This window comes from Triplophysa dalaica, chromosome 21 (assembly GCF_015846415.1).
Source record: "Triplophysa dalaica isolate WHDGS20190420 chromosome 21, ASM1584641v1, whole genome shotgun sequence".
Taxonomy (NCBI): Eukaryota; Metazoa; Chordata; class Actinopteri; order Cypriniformes; family Nemacheilidae; genus Triplophysa; species Triplophysa dalaica.
In genome coordinates this window covers 12,855,563-12,868,903 of record NC_079562.1, presented here as the reverse complement: position 1 = coordinate 12,868,903, position 13,341 = coordinate 12,855,563, and the positions used below count along the sequence as shown (strand labels likewise).

At 38.8% G+C, this 13,341-nt stretch overlaps 1 protein-coding gene across 1 annotated transcript; it reads left to right on the top strand.

The window, feature by feature from the left end:
• Positions 1 to 5,689: 5,689 nt before the first annotated feature.
• On the top strand, positions 5,690 to 11,414 carry chrna4b (cholinergic receptor, nicotinic, alpha 4b). The gene is made up of 6 exons (XM_056735433.1): positions 5,690 to 6,032; positions 6,775 to 6,926; positions 7,111 to 7,155; positions 7,272 to 7,381; positions 8,153 to 9,509; positions 10,295 to 11,414. Exons 1-6 carry the CDS (start codon positions 5,975 to 5,977, stop codon positions 10,418 to 10,420), a joined length of 1,848 nt encoding a protein of 615 aa, XP_056591411.1. The 5' UTR covers positions 5,690 to 5,974; the 3' UTR covers positions 10,421 to 11,414.
• The last annotated feature ends 1,927 nt before the right edge of the window (positions 11,415 to 13,341 follow it).

The following is a 13,341-nucleotide window of genomic DNA, read 5'->3' as shown; positions in this document are numbered from 1 at the left end:
AGGACACATCAAGATGCAGCAGACTCCTCTTCTTCTCAAATGGAAAAAGAAAATTGAACCTCTATGTGTGTGTGTCCTCTCACACTTACTTCTCCCTTCTTCAGGCTCTAGCATTGGTCAGGTCACCCTCTCTGCTTTGTCGGTCTGTGACTTCACAGGTTTTCAGCTGACCTCTGATTAACTTTAGCGTCATTATTTAAAAAAAAATGAATACAGCATAAACATTACATTTTTGTGAAAGAGATGTTTAATTAATTTCAATGTGTAGATTTTAGTGGCATCTATTGGTGAGACTGTGAATCGCAACCAACGGCTCACTTCAACTTTCCTTCCACCCCTTGAAGTACTACGGTGGCTGACACAGAAATAAGAAGTCATCACGTCCTCGTGTATTTACCAAAAGAGATGACGTACTTACAAAATGTGCTCTCTAGAGCAGTTTGTCCATTTAGGGCTACTGTAGAAACAACATTGCAACTCCCATGTAGGGCACCTGTTTTGTGTATGTAGATAGAAATAGCTCATTCCAAGGTATTAAAACACAACGCTTCATAATGTAAGGTCTTTACACACCTCTGAACACAAGTTGGCCTATATTATGTTCCATTTCTGTTTATAAATCTTCCTTAATATCACACATCTTTAAAACAACCTTTAAAAGCAACACTCTGGTAATTTTAGGAATACAATCTAAGCCTATTAAAACTAAAATCTATAATATTGGTCACAGAAAAACATCAAATAAATGAATAATGAATAAATGTAAATGTCTGAAGTTGAAAGATCAATAATTTACATTATCTGTAGGACATGAACACCACACAAAGGTTAAACAAACCCAGGTTCAACCCCAAGGAGACTAATCCGGCTCTATCATCAAAATACACCTCTGACTGTTTTTCAGTTAAAATCTCTATAAACCAAAAGCAAATATTGAAAGATTAGCATTTAAATCTGAGTATGCAAAGCATGTCACATTAGCTCCATCATGATATTTCTAACATTACAAACCAAACAAGAGTAATGTAAAGACGTCAAGAACCACTAGAGGGCAAGGTTTGTCTATATAATTGTCCAACCTCTTCAACACATGATCAGCAGATTTTGACAGAGATTCAGTGATGAGATTTAAGGGTCCAGCAGATGTAAATGGTTTCATCAGTGTCGGATGATTAAACTCCATCGGGTTGTGCAGGAAACGAGGGCGGGATTTAGATTTGTCCTTTTAGGATCAAATTTGAGCGTGACCGTGCAAGATGAGAGGAACGGGTGACTGATATATGAACAATTAAATGTGTCCATGAGTTTATGGCAGTGTGATAAACGACAGGGAAGGAAAGAACAAAAAGAAAAGTGGAAATGGAACTAAAGGAAAAGAAAAGTCAAATAGCAGCACGAGGTTACTTAACTGAGAGAACCTAAAGTATACAAAAACAATTTAGTCATTTAATTGGGTTCAGCCAAAAAGCCAATTTTTGGAAAATCCTTAAACGTTCCCAGACAGCATCAGTGTGTGCATGTGCAGGTGCGCTTTTGAACAGATGTATTCTTCCAGATATTGTTTTTGTTAAAAATACATCATACATGTGAGCAGTTGGCGACCAGGTCTCATCCACGTCTATTTCTGTCTCTTATTAAGGTGAGAAAAGAAGCACCTCGGAGAATTCTGTCATCGCTGTCAAAACCACAAGGGCAAGGACACAGTACCAGCCTTCATTAGCACCTGTAGAAAACACGCTCTGCTTTCCAAATACTTTCTGGATGCCCTTCTCCGACCAGACGTCTTACAAATCATCTTTCACTCAACTTCCCTCGTCCTTTTTTCTTTTTTTTCATATGTGTGTCATTTTCTTGCTCTCCTTCTTTCGGTTATCTTCGATGTCTCTTTCTCCATCACTTAACGCCCTTGCTGGGTCATTGCATCGCTATTGGATGAAGTTACACGAGAGCTGTGGTATTTGCTGACTATAGTCTGGCAAGATATTGGATTTACTGACACCACAGAGTCGCCAGAGGTCATATGGGAAATGCAACGCTGTATTTAAAAGGACCAAAAATGCAAAAACACAAAGCTTGTCATTATGAAAGTATATGAATAATCAGATAAGACATAGGCCTACGCAGCGCAGAGCAGATCCTCTGCCAAATAAGAACTTTCATATAGGGCCTGCAAAATCTTGTATCAGTTATAGATGGAGACTGTGCTTTCTCTGATTTGGCTACATTTTATTCATTCATGGCAGCAGAACAAAGCAAATATTGCAAGTGCAGGTTTGTTTGACAGAACCCAGCCGTCATGCACTTCAGAACACATAAGGTATGCAAATAATGAATAATGTACATTCAAAACAATTTATGCTTCCCTTAGCTTAAAGGTCCAATGCATCATTTTGGGGAGGATATATTGACAGAAATGCCACATAATTTACATGACGTGTTCAGAGGTGTATAAAGACCTTAAATAATGAAGCCTTGTGTTTTTGTTACCTTTGAATGAACTATTTCCATCTACATACACCGCCGGTTTTGTTTCTACAATAGCCCTAAATAGAAAAACACTCTTTTCGTAAATACATCTTCTCCTTCGGCAAAGAAGCGAATACATGACAACATTTTAGTCCTGTGTCAGCCACCGTAGTGCAATGAAAAGTGTAAAGTGTTACCCAACAAATGTCATCCTTGTTGTTTATGGTTGAGTCATGACCGCTGGTGCGTGGTCCAGCACTGTTTGTCTTGACTCCACAGTGATTGGCTTGTTTGCACGACATCATCCCACTCACTCTGAAAATCAGTTTCTGTAGTGACAACACAGAAAAAGCCAAACAGAAATCTCTCAGGATAACTAAAACAATTACACATCACAGTATATCAATAGTCACCATCTGAATGAGGTCCCTAAAACCCATAATTGTGTTTGTCTGAGCAGTCAGAACGGATCATGCCGTTAATGACATTTGTCAAGGTCTGGAGAACATCCAAACTCCACATTGTGTAACGGAGGCCAGCTGCTGCGTGAATGTGGTCTGAGACCTACATGGAGTGGATTCTGGTATGGACTGGTTACAGTGGTGCCGTGCCAGCATATAGTCCACTGACCATCACCAGCCGCTCCAAAAGTCTTTTCATTTATATCTGGGCCTGTAACTGAAAGAGCTAAAGGTCTTAAATCATGTATTCCTGCAATTATCACCCATTTATTTCCATAAAACTCCCACTGGAACCTTTATCAACAACCTCATCAATATGGCAGCAGGGAGCCAAACAGAATTAAATGAGAAGAGCAAGATAGAGAGAAAGAGAGAGAATTAAAGAAAGCAGGCATTTAGGTTGAATTTAATGCATTTTTAACGTACCATGTGTAAATCAAAGGTATAACTATTGAACCCTTCGAAAAACGTCATTTCATTCTTGCGGTCTCTTCATTGAATTTTAATTTAAAATAAGAATAGAGAAGAATAGATCACGTCTTGAATAATGAAATTCATTAAAGCGTCTATCTATAAAACATATCTTATTATCCACCTATTAGAATAAAAGGCAAGCTAATATAATTATTCATTGATATATCGAGTTTCACATTGTATGGGCAGTCAATTTATGAAACAAAGATCCTTTACCAGTACTTCACTAGCAGTTTGTTATCATATAGATGAATAGATATCAGACTCAACGTCTTTGTGTGCGTGTGAAGCTTTAGGGAGGTGTGTTTAAAAATCAATTTGTTTGGTGTTAATCCCCACAAGGCGACAGAGACGATGGGGAGAAAAAGGGGAGAGATGGCTTTCTCCAAGAGAAAATCTCATTTGCATGCCAGCAAGATCCGAGCGACTGTTTTAACACAAAATCAATTTGGAGCAAATGGATTTGTGTGGGGTAAATAACCTTTCACACTTGGGTATTTTGCATGGTAAGTTGTGGATCACTCTAGTTGTAATCTTTCTGTGTCAAACATGTGTATACATCACAAACTCTCCTCACAAATGTGGCGTCTGAGGTGGGTCAGGGGTCAAATCTGGGCTCAGATGTGACGCGTGTGTGTAATTCTGGATCCATGACAAACAAATAACAGAGACGAATTATGCCGGGTCAGCCGGGCTAGTCATCTAAGCAGGTGTGACCTTCTGAAACGACAAGAAAACACAATGGGTCCAGAACCAATACCAGTGAAGTATTGATTACAAATGAGTTCCGGTTCAGTGGGTTTAGGGTGAACGTGGAGTTCGGGGACTGAGTTATGTTATGTGTGTAGCCACACTTTTAAGCATAAACTAAATCTCACGTGACACGATTGGGTATATTAAACTCATATTTTGGTCTTTTAAAGCACATTCGAATCACTCTCACTTAATTCCGATTCATATCTCATCCGTTGATCAAAACTGACATTATATTATATGTGGTTGCATTTATTAAAAAAGCATTCAGGGTGTAAAATGTGAGATTCAATAGGATGATATTGATCCTGAACGTCTGCGTTTGAGCATGTGCGTACAGTATGTGAACGAAGGAAACGAATGAGGAGAGATAGAAAGAGAGAGTCAGGTCTTCTTTCTGCAGCACCTTAATGAAAGGCTGGATATTGAGATTCAAGGTTGAATTCATAGCGTGGAGGACAATGTTCTCTGTGGACATTTGCAAATGGCATCTGATGAAATAAATGATGAGGGGTGATGACTCGCTTCTCATTCACAGGCACAAAATAGCGGTTCGCAGCTGGTTTGCGTCCAACAATAACAGCACGTAAACGAATTGATTTGAGGAGAAACGTCAGTGGTCAAACCCTAACTCAACTCGACTTAAACTGTTTTACACGTGTCCAGTAGGTTCATATAAAATGTATCTTTCATACAGAAAATCTTGGGTATGGCTGATTCATCGCCTATCCAGACAGATGGTTAATCATTTTCTTGGATGGTGTCTAGGTGGATTGCAGGTGTGCTGGATTGGAAAGCACATGGATAGATATTTTATTTACTCTCTTTTTAAATGCTAATCGTCGCCTGATAGCAGCTCTTGGTACTACGCAAGACATGAATGTGTTGTTAAACAACATAAGAGCATGCTTTTGCCCTGCAGTATGTTTGGCATGCAGAGCAGCTGTGCATAATAGATATAGCCTATACAGCATAAATATATATAAATCACATAGACTAACAGCACAGGTACATTCTGGCAAGGACTTACGCCGGGAGAGAATCTCTCTCTCTGTTATTAATAAGCAGAGTGCATCCCGATTTTTGGCTAGCGCGACTGAGATCGGGACTGTAAGATCACTTTCAGACATATTTCAATCCCTCTTTGACTTTGCATGTCCCTTCTTCTCTACCCCCCCCCTCTCTCTCTCTATTCTATTGCTTTCCCTGAAAACAAAAAGCCTACGCAGTCACCTTAACAAAAATGATCTTCAGGTAAATATGAAGTGTGTAAACAAGAACTCTAAAATAAGGTGTTTGGTCGTGTCATTTTAAGGGTTTTGTCTTTTAATCAATATCTTACTGTCGGTCTAATAGACTCTCTCTCTCTCTCTATGTGGCACATTCTCACATATAAGGCTCAGCCTCCAGCACAAAACATCTACTCAGCGTAATAGGCTGAGATTGGAAGGTGGAGGGGCCAGAGAGAAAGAGAGATAGAGAATGAGAGTGAAACAGCAAAACCGAGAGACGGAGAAAGAGAGAGACAGGGACAGAGAGAGACAATGCCAGAGGTTTCCAATGGATTCTGAGGAACTTTTCTCTTTAACTTGAAGTTTGGATATTGAATGACTTTTAAAAGTGCACCTTTTAAAGTCACGTTGACTTTTTGAGTTTCATTCAAGTTTTTATTTTCCACCTGTCTGAGAAGTCCAGTTTTCTTATAATCGTTTTTAAAGAATTTAAGAACTTTATTACAGCAAGAGGACAAAAAAGCTTTTAATTTTTTCTGGTTTTCTTGAGCACCGATGTGGAAGTAAATCTAACATTAAGGGGGCGAGATGAGAGCGACATGGAGTCTATTCATTCTTTCAGCTGTCTGTCTGCAGATGCCGTACGGTAATGTCTGAGTTCTACTTCACTTACTTTAGTTTTGTGATGTTCAGTTCAGTTGTAGTTTAGTTGTGAATTAGGGAGTGTTTGGTCAAACACTGTGGTGAGTTTAAAGACGTTAGGCACATGATCAGATAAAAACATGTTTAACATTTTTTTTACATTTTCAAAAATCATATTTTTTATTTGGCATTCCAAGTAATATCAATCAAACTACAGGTGGGTTGTTTTAATTAAGTATTAATAACTCAAACAAACAGCTAATTAACATAATACAAACATGATTTTTTTAAAACAGAGCGATACGTTTTTGAAAAAGAAACCTGAGACTTTTACAAAACCGCATGCTTTCAGTTCACTCTAAAATGAAAACTCTGCTTTTTACTTTTATTAAATAGATAATCAGCTTGTATATTCTTGTAAATAAATTTTGAGTTACACAGAATTACACACAATAGAAAAACAGATAAGAAAGAAAATACACAGAATTCTTTTTTCGAACATCACGAGGGTGAAAAAATTATAAAAATACACCCTCAAAATGGATGTGTTCATTTTAAAACATTGTGCTAAGTTGTGTTAGAAAATAAAATAAAAACATGATGTCCCAAGAAACACGGATATGGGTTCAGGACAACACATTGTGTTGTTTTTGACACAACTGTTTTTAGAGTGAATGGGGAAACAGCATGATGTAAAAGAATACTAATGTGAAAATGTTCAGCTCGTTTTCTTCTCTTCTTTGCAGTGTCTTCCAGCACTCCAGCTCATGCACATGCAGAAGAAAGACTCCTCCAGGTCTTATTCAGTAACTACAACAAGCTGTCTCGTCCTGTAGCAAACATCTCAGATGTGGTTCTGGTCCACTTTGGCCTGTCCATTGCTCAGCTCATTGATGTGGTGAGTCACTTCAGGACAGGTCCACAGAGATCTCTGCAAAGATGATCCACGTTATTTAACAAAAGCTACTGTACATCTATCATAATAATGAAAAAACAATCAAATTAAATATGCTCACCATGAATAACCCCCTTCTTTCACTCTCATGCGCACGGACATCACATTTTCCTTGAAAATAAATCAGGACGAGAAGAATCAGATGATGACCACAAACGTCTGGGTGAAACAGGTATGTTTTATCATAATTAGTCATTAATGAGATTTTTAATTAGAACTGGGCTCCTGTTTCTTCCTCGGTCATACCTGCTGCTTGTGAGCAGTGATGAGCATCATGTTTCCCTGCAGGAGTGGAACGATTACAAGCTGCGCTGGAACCCAGAGGACTACGAGAATGTCACCTCCATCAGGATCCCCTCTGAGATCATCTGGAGGCCAGACATTGTGCTCTATAACAAGTGTGTGAGGCTTTTACCAATCCGGACTCAAGCCCATTTTTTTAAGTCTATATTCTTAAACTCCTGTTTTCCAGTATCATAATATGCTTCAGTTGTTTCAAATGTGATGCTGAATTAGCTCATTTCATCCTAACCCAGACTATCTTCTAGTTTTAAAGTGAAAGGAGTGAATATGGGAAATCAGACACACTTTTATGAGTGTGATACGAGTGTTGATATATGAAGTCCCATACGAGTAAGGCTGAAGTGAGCGAAAATACAGACCTTTCCGGTAATGTCGGTACCACTTCGTTTATACATAATACAAATTGACTACATATGAAGTTCATCCATAAAATACAAAATCGGTCATCATTTATTTACCCTCATGTCCTTCAAAACCTGTATGTGACTCTTTTCTCTGTGCAACACTGTTATTTGGTTTTCAACATCTTTCAAAATATCCTCTTTTGTGTTCTGCTGAAGATGACAGGCTTGAAATGATGAAAGAAATTTCATTCTTGGTTGAACTATCCTTGCGTGAACCATCCCTGTCATTAACACGAAGGGTAAAATCAAACATCCTAGCCATTATACAGTTACCTCAATAGAATTTTTTTCTTAAATTCCCAGCTGTGTGATTTTTCTAGAGACTAGAAATCTTAATGGGCCAATTAAACCCATTTGGGAGTCATTGATGGTTTAGCTCGCTGTGACGTACCCTGACACCACTTTAAAACGACAGACATCTTATCGCATGATTGCTCCGATAGTTTTGTGTTTGATCTGCAGTGCGGATGGAGACTTCGCCGTGACGCACTTGACTAAAGCCCAGGTGTTTTACAACGGCAGGATCAAATGGAAGCCGCCTGCCATTTACAAGAGCTCCTGCAGCATAGATGTCACCTTCTTCCCCTTCGACCAGCAGAACTGCAAGATGAAATTCGGCTCTTGGACGTACGACCAGGCCAAGATCGACCTGGTGAGCATGGCAAGCGATGTGGACCAGATGGACTACTGGGAGAGCGGAGAATGGGTCATCATAAATGCCGTGGGCACCTACAACATTAAAAAGTATGAATGCTGTACGGAAATCTACCCGGATATCACCTACTCGTTCATCATCAGACGTCTTCCTCTGTTTTACACCATCAATCTCATCATCCCCTGCCTGCTCATCTCTTGCCTGACCGTGCTGGTCTTCTACTTACCATCCGAGTGTGCGGAGAAGATCACACTGTGTATCTCCGTCCTCCTCTCTCTTACCGTTTTCCTCCTTCTTATCACGGAGATCATCCCATCCACCTCGCTGGTCATCCCGCTCATCGGCGAGTACCTCCTGTTCACCATGATCTTCGTCACTCTCTCCATCATCATCACCGTGTTTGTGCTCAACGTCCATCACCGTTCCCCCCGCACCCACAGAATGCCCTACTGGGTCCGCCAGCTATTCCTCCACTTGGTTCCACGTTACCTTTTCATGAAACGTCCACCTGCGTCAGGTAAAAGAAACTGTGGGAAACTCATCGAGATGATGCACAAGGCGTCAGAGTCACAGTCAACGTTTCTACGGACCACCGTGCTGGATATCCCACCGCCGAGTCCCTGCCCTCGTGTGGGCGTGACCTCTGTCACCCAGATGGATCAACTTCAACGTGACTCCTCCCCTAAACCTATGCTTTTCAGCAGTGCTCCCAGCAGCCAGTATTCCGTCCTGCAAGAGGACAGCACACAAACACCTCAAACGCCAGTTCTCAATTACACGTGTACGTACACAAACAACGTCTTTGCCTCCAGTCCCTCATCATTCCAAGAAACCCTCGGTATCCTGCTACACACCATACCACGGGAAGGAGCTGGGTGTACGGATTGTGAAATCCAAGGCCATGGTGCTGAGAGCGTCTTTGTGGATGCAACAGAGAGTTTTCTGGGGAGTTGTCAACATGGTCTTGCATCCAAGGGGACGAATATGCAGATGGTTGACCACGAAGATACAGAGATGTGTACTAGACATGATGTTTCAAGTGATGGTGTTAAAGCCCAAAATCCAGAAAAGCCACTGACTAATCTGTCACAGTCTTTAATAAAAGCCCTGGAGGGAGTTCAATACATTGCTGATCATCTCAGAGCGGAAGATTTGGACTTTTCAGTAAGTTCAGTATTGTGAAGTTTAGTTTGCCCAAAAAGTTCTGTGTTTACATTTATGTATTTATCACTCATGTCTGTCTAAACTAGTACAACTTTCTTCAAGGACTTGTATGACTCTTTTCGTCTCACGTTATATTAATGGAACAATTCACCCAGATATTTAATTTCTGTCATAATTTACTCACCCTCAACTTGTTCCAAATCTGAATACATTTCTATGTTTTGATGAACACAGAGAAAGATACTCGGAAGAATGCTTGTAACCAAACAGTGCTTGCCCACTACTGACTACCATTGATGGAAAATTGCTTTATTCATTTCTTTGTTCTGTTGAACACAAAAGAAGATATTTTGAAGAATGTAGGAAAACAAACAGTTCTGGGGCACTTTTGACTACCATTGTTATTTTTCCTACTGTGGTAGTCAATGGAGTCCGAGAACTGTATGTTAGAATGGTTAGAAACATGCAAATCATAATATTTTCACTTTTGGGTGATCTGAACAATTAAAAAGTAACTGTAAAGAATAAACAGTAAAATGTTTTTGATTGCATTTAAAAGCCAACATCAGATTTCATCTAGCAGTTTTCACACTAGGCACTATAGGCACTGGACTCTGACACTGGTATTCCTTTTTTAATCAAGATTTGTACTATATAAAAAACTATCAAAAAAACGCTCTCACAGGAAAGTAGTCATCCAAAAAAATCAATTCTGAGAGGAAAAGACATGAGTGGGAAATACAGCATGAGATTTGAAACGAATGAATCTCCTTTCTTCTCTCCAGGTCAAGGAAGACTGGAAATACGTTGCCATGGTGATTGACAGAATATTCCTCTGGATGTTTGTGCTGGTGTGCATTCTGGGGACCGTCGGACTGTTCCTACCACCTTGGCTGGCTGGAATGATCTAGACTGTCAGAATGAATCTGAGTGGGTTGGCACTGACCTTGCCATTTACACTTGACTTTATTAAAGATCTCTTGTCACGTAAATTACTTTTTTTATGTTTGTGTTTCTATGTGTAACAGAAGAGAGAACACCACAATTAAACTACTTAATGGGACAGTCCAGAAATTCAACTCAGAAAATGTGTTTTCTTCAAAAGCTGTATGACTTTTTCTCTTCCGTGGAGCAAGAAAGTAGAATATTATGGACTGACAGCCTCAGTCAATCTTTACTTTTAATGCTTCTTTTTCCATTCATTGCAAACAGGTTGAGTTTCTCCACTTGTTTTTCTTTGTTTTAACAGACAAGTAATAATTTCTGTGGTAAATGACAACCGCACACAGTGTATTGCAACATTTTCAAATACAATTCTATTTTTTAGTTATTTCTGTTATTCTGTCTGTCATTTTGGCACGCCAAGTTCAAATCTCTCAAATACGAAATGTGACATTGCGGATTTAATTTATTCACATCAGGTTTCACTTTTTTAACACAGCATTGCATCACAGCACATGGATTTCAATAATGTGAGAATGACATCTAATAGATTTGAAGTGTAAAAGGCAACTCTCAGCACAAATGCACTGAGCAGGTGACAGCAGAGATAACATTTCACGTTTAATCCTGTTCTAAAGGTCATATGGATTCCATATTTTCTCAAGGTCTGATTGTATTTCATTTATTTAGCTTTACAAAGCCAATAGCACATTACGGTTTGTCACATATTGAATATATCAAATTGAACAGGTCAGAATAACCAAATCTGTCAATTCTGAAACTGTACTTATACTGTACACGTGCAATCTTTATATTTACATTTTAGATGAAAGAACAATTTCCATAATAATATATTCATAGAGAATATAATTTCACCGTTATTTTAATAGTATCACGTTTTTATGTAATTGCGCAAAAATGATCATGTTAAACATCTCTGTGTAATTTATTTGATTTCTTCAAGTCGTTCATAGCGCCTGGAATTTCGTCACTATTTCGTCGTTGATCTTGTTTTTTAAGAGCTAAAGCTATTCCACTCACAAAAACAAACCCAGATACGACGTACTCTGACTTTCAATTACTTTGCAATTGTTTTAAGATCTTGCCATTACATGTTACCAATAAAAGATATAGGAACACTTTTTTTCTGACGCTTTCCTGAGCAATACGAACAAACCTGTCAAAGAAAATCTGCTGTAAAGCCCTTTTCCCTCCTCAGGTGGTGAATGAGTTGACCTAGAAGAGGAGAGGTCACAGGTTGAGTTAAATCAGTGCTTCAGGTCAGATGAAAGCTCAGGCAGTCAGACTGAGCTCATGCTGTCATTCTCTTTAAGAGCATCACATCATCAATCACATGCACCTGTAACTCTGATATTGGATTTCAGTATCCACCCCAGTGATACCTGTCAGATAAATGAGTTAGGTCACTACTCTAACACATGTACTATTTGTATCACTTTATCTGTTGGTACATCTTTATGAATGAATTTATGGGCAACAATTAAATATTTGATGGGTTTAACAACAAGTTTCTCGTCAGTTTTGGGGTAGATTTCTGAAAATGTTTAAATGAAGCATTTTTAATGGCTGCAGTGTGCCAAGGCCTCAGTTTCAATTCAATTCAATTTATTTATAGTTTTTAAGTATTCAGTTATATTTTGTATTGGCAATTTTTTTGCGCCTTATCCATTTAGAAAGCTAAAGTTTTTTGTATCGTAAGAAATTAACATTTTTAATATATTTGTGAGCTTAATTTTTTTATAATTTATGTTACTTTTGATTTCATATCATTGCAAATGGCAATGCAAATTCCATTTGCAATAAAGGATGAACCTTGGTTTTGTATAAGGTTTCATCCTCATCTAAATATGTTTGTAAATATATGTTTTTAGATGCATTTACTAAAAAACAAGAGTGAACTAAGCATGCAAATGCTGCAGTTTTAGTAACTTTTTTTAGTCCGGTGTGAAAAAGATTCACTTTGGTGTAAAGTTTATCCATCTGAATCCTGGAGGAGGACACATTCTCCCTATTAAAAACACTGAGAGCGCACTCTCCGCATCACCACATCGTTCATACACAGCTCTCGGTTATGACACTGCAAAATTAAATCTATTAATAATGATCTTCCCCATAGTTTCATATAATCAATATGTAATAACATAGTACCTAACGATACAGTATAAACATTTCATGCAGTCAATATACCGCTGTAATACCGAGCAGCACAAGAACATGAGAATCAATTATTTGTGCCCATCTCCACACTAACCATATAACAGATATGTGTTAGCAATGCGTTCCATAAAAACGTTATGGTGGAAGTAGTATAACGTGTTGTGATAACTGAGTCTCAAGAGGAGTCTTCAAAAGCCCAACGTGCTAGGTCATTATAAAGAAAGGAGCAATGGTTCATTATTTCCTTCTGTTCACAGGCGAGACTGTGATCATTTCACATTCACTCGTGTTCCCGAACCTTCAGCGGCCCCAGAAACCTGCAAACCACAGAAGAATCCCTGAGGAAAGAGGAAAGAGAGAACAACTCATTCTATAGTGTGAAAAGGAACAGTAGAACCCAGGAGAAATAATGAGAGAGTGATAAAGAGAGAGAAAAGAGAGAAAGAGAAGAGAATAGTGAAGAAGATGCTGGTCTACCTTCTGTTCCATCTGCTCAGAGAGGCACTGTTCTCTCTACGTGAGAGGGTGGAGAGTCTGGTGTTTTCTGCTTGCTTGAGATTACCTCCAATTTCATGAAAGCAGTGGTGTTATGGGATGTCAATGTAAAGCATTTTTTGTGCATTTTTTATTGTTTGTTATGCAACGACAGCTAATGTAGGCTAGAAGAAAGCATGTACAGAAGTAGTAGTTGGCAACAAAAAAAATCTGCGGT

What these genes read in the sequence shown, in the direction of transcription:
- chrna4b (XM_056735433.1), top strand. Translation starts at nt 5,975, where the DNA reads ATGAGAGCGACATGGAGTCTATTCATTCTTTCAGCTGTCTGTCTGCAG. An exon ending in TTGCTCAGCTCATTGATGTG is followed by an intron (nt 6,927 to 7,110) that starts GTGAGTCACTTC and finishes AAAATAAATCAG; the next exon opens with GACGAGAAGAATCAGATGAT. An exon ending in CGGAAGATTTGGACTTTTCA is followed by an intron (nt 9,510 to 10,294) that starts GTAAGTTCAGTA and finishes TCTTCTCTCCAG; the next exon opens with GTCAAGGAAGACTGGAAATA.